This window comes from Dioscorea cayenensis, chromosome 9 (assembly GCF_009730915.1).
Source record: "Dioscorea cayenensis subsp. rotundata cultivar TDr96_F1 chromosome 9, TDr96_F1_v2_PseudoChromosome.rev07_lg8_w22 25.fasta, whole genome shotgun sequence".
Classification (NCBI taxonomy): Eukaryota; Viridiplantae; Streptophyta; class Magnoliopsida; order Dioscoreales; family Dioscoreaceae; genus Dioscorea; species Dioscorea cayenensis.
In genome coordinates, this window is record NC_052479.1 from 1,672,666 (window position 1) to 1,675,029 (window position 2,364).

A 2,364-nucleotide genomic window follows, 5' to 3' on the forward strand; every position below is an offset into this window, starting at 1 on the left:
TTGTGAATTCAACCATCTCCAATGCAAAATACTATCCACAACATGTAAACAACAAGAGAAATATGTACCGCACAATCATACTAATGTATTGTGATGCTGATACATGTACATACAGATACAGAATAACAACAGAACAAACAATTCAGAACCTTACACAAAGTCAAACATATAAAAAAAGAAAGTCAAACAATTTATTCACAATACGTAACAAAAGCGATATAGTTTGCAGAAATGGAATTTCACGAACATAACTTGTAAGGAAATTATTCTCAAATCATCCGCACATATTGTTTTGACTGTGTTATCAGTCAAAGAGAACCAACTTAGCACACTGAAATCTAAAATATACAGCATTCATGGTTAAAAGCTTACCATGCAGCGCCTCTCCTTTCTCAGGGTGGTCAAATTCAGAGGGAGGCCTTACAATTGAATGCAGCTTCACTCTCCCCCCACGTTTGTTCTGACAAATATTCAAAAAATAAAAGAAAATTTATGAAGGGAAAAAAAGGCAAACAAAAGACTGATATAGAGTACACCTGAAGTCATGAAGCAAGAAAACATAGCTAACAAAATACCTGGTATTTCATCAGCTTCTCTGCATGCTCCCTCTCTTCCTCACTCGATTCTTTGAAAAACCTGAAACAGAAGTTTGATCACAATCAGATGACTTAAAGAAAAGAAAATCAAGCAAATAAAGAATTGTGTTAATTGGCTTCATTGATGACTCACTTGGCAAAGCCTTTAAGGGCAACGTTATCACGATCGAAGTATGCATACAAGGCATGATAGACATATGAAACATTGTACTCCACACTGTAATTTGAGCATCAAACAGGATATAGATCAGATACCACGAAACTCAATCTTGCAATTAAAAAGTATAGAACAAAGAAATGAGCAATAAATGCTCAAATTAGTGCTTAAAATAAGAAGAATAACACACAGGTAAAAGCCTCAAACACCTCAAAATCAATAGTAATAAAAGAAACAACAATGAAAACACACAACAAGAAGGGCATCTTAGAGATTCTCACAAAGGGAACCATAGAACACAAAAATGCAAACAAGAGAATGATCAAAGCACATTCTTTTTCACAAAAAGAACCAGCAAAACCCAAACATTCAATTAAGAACCACGAAAAACAACATAAGAATAAAAGAAAAACTCAAAAATAAACAAGAAGACATAGATCAGATACACTCAATTTTTGCACTAGAAAGTACAGATCAAAAGAAATGAACAAGAATTAAAACAAACGCTCAAATTAGTTCTTAAATTTAGAAGAACACCACACTAAGAAAAGTCACTAGAAACAAAGAAACAACAATGTTACACAGAACACGAAATCACCTTGAGTATTCTATCAGAAAAATAGAAAATTCAAACAAAAGAATAAAAAAATCCCACTCTCTTTTCCAAAAAAGAAAAAAAGGGGGAAAAAGGCAAAGATTAAAGTCCAGCAAAAAGGTTCAAGTAATACAAGCACAAAGTGTCACCTTTATGACACAGCCAACCCAAATCTCCAACAAAAAGGCAGGAAAACAAACCAAAAACAAATAAAACCTCAAGAAAGAACGAAACCCTACTTGATTTGATCGTTGACCGCGGTTTCGCAGTCATGGGAGTAGCACTGGCGAGCAAGGGACTCATGAGGAGACAAGGGAACAAGAGGCGCTGTCTCAGCCTTGAGCTCCTCAAAAGGCTCAAAGATGACACCCGAGAGAGGCCGGCTATCAGCCGCCATGACCACCAAGGCTCCGCCTCTCGGCCCCTTCTTAGAAAGCCTCAAAACAGAGGACAAAGAAGGAAGAGCCACCACAGCTCCATCACCACCAAAGGGAAATGGTTCCGGCGCCGGAGAACGGAGAGAGAGGGCGAGAGAAGCTCGGGAAAGCATGGCGATCTTGGAGGAGAAGAAGACGAAGATGAAAAGAGGAATGGTCTGAGGTGGAGAGTGTGGAAGGTGAGCGTTTATGGATGTTGTAGCGGTTGGATGAGTGACACGTGGACGGTGAGGATAGGAAGAGTGTGGCAGGCGCGTGCTCTAGTACATTCCATTTCGGAATATTTGTGAGCTGGCATTTTGAGGGGTCTTATCTGCCGATTGCTTTTCTTTTTCTCTTTTTGGCATTTATACCCATGAAAACATATAAAATAAGTAAAATATATATATATATATATATAAATCTTTTTCTTGGCTCCGCCGTGGTTTCAGAAATAAATTATGAGATTTTTAATTAGTCCTAGAGATTACGTGTGTCGTTTGTTTGTGTTTTTCTGTATTTTTCGTTTTTCTTTTCCGTGCATGGATCCTATTTTATCGGTCTATTCCATTTTTTTCAAAAAATATTAAATATTAATAA

At 37.1% G+C, this 2,364-nt stretch overlaps 1 protein-coding gene across 1 annotated transcript; it reads right to left on the bottom strand.

The window, feature by feature from the left end:
- Positions 1 to 281: 281 nt before the first annotated feature.
- Positions 282 to 1,960, bottom strand: LOC120268881 (ferritin-3, chloroplastic-like). Its single transcript, XM_039276142.1, has 4 exons — positions 1,588 to 1,960; positions 730 to 813; positions 576 to 636; positions 282 to 460 (listed from the first exon to the last, which is right to left on the bottom strand). Exons 1-4 carry the CDS (start codon positions 1,896 to 1,898, stop codon positions 305 to 307), a joined length of 612 nt encoding a protein of 203 aa, XP_039132076.1. The 5' UTR covers positions 1,899 to 1,960; the 3' UTR covers positions 282 to 304.
- Positions 1,961 to 2,364: the final 404 nt, after the last annotated feature.

What these genes read in the sequence shown, in the direction of transcription:
- LOC120268881 (XM_039276142.1), bottom strand. Translation starts at nt 1,898, where the DNA reads ATGCTTTCCCGAGCTTCTCTCGCCCTCTCTCTCCGTTCTCCGGCGCCG. An exon ending in GCGGTCAACGATCAAATCAA is followed by an intron (nt 814 to 1,587) that starts GTAGGGTTTCGT and finishes CTCAAATTACAG; the next exon opens with TGTGGAGTACAATGTTTCAT. An exon ending in AGAAGCTGATGAAATACCAG is followed by an intron (nt 461 to 575) that starts GTATTTTGTTAG and finishes AATATTTGTCAG; the next exon opens with AACAAACGTGGGGGGAGAGT.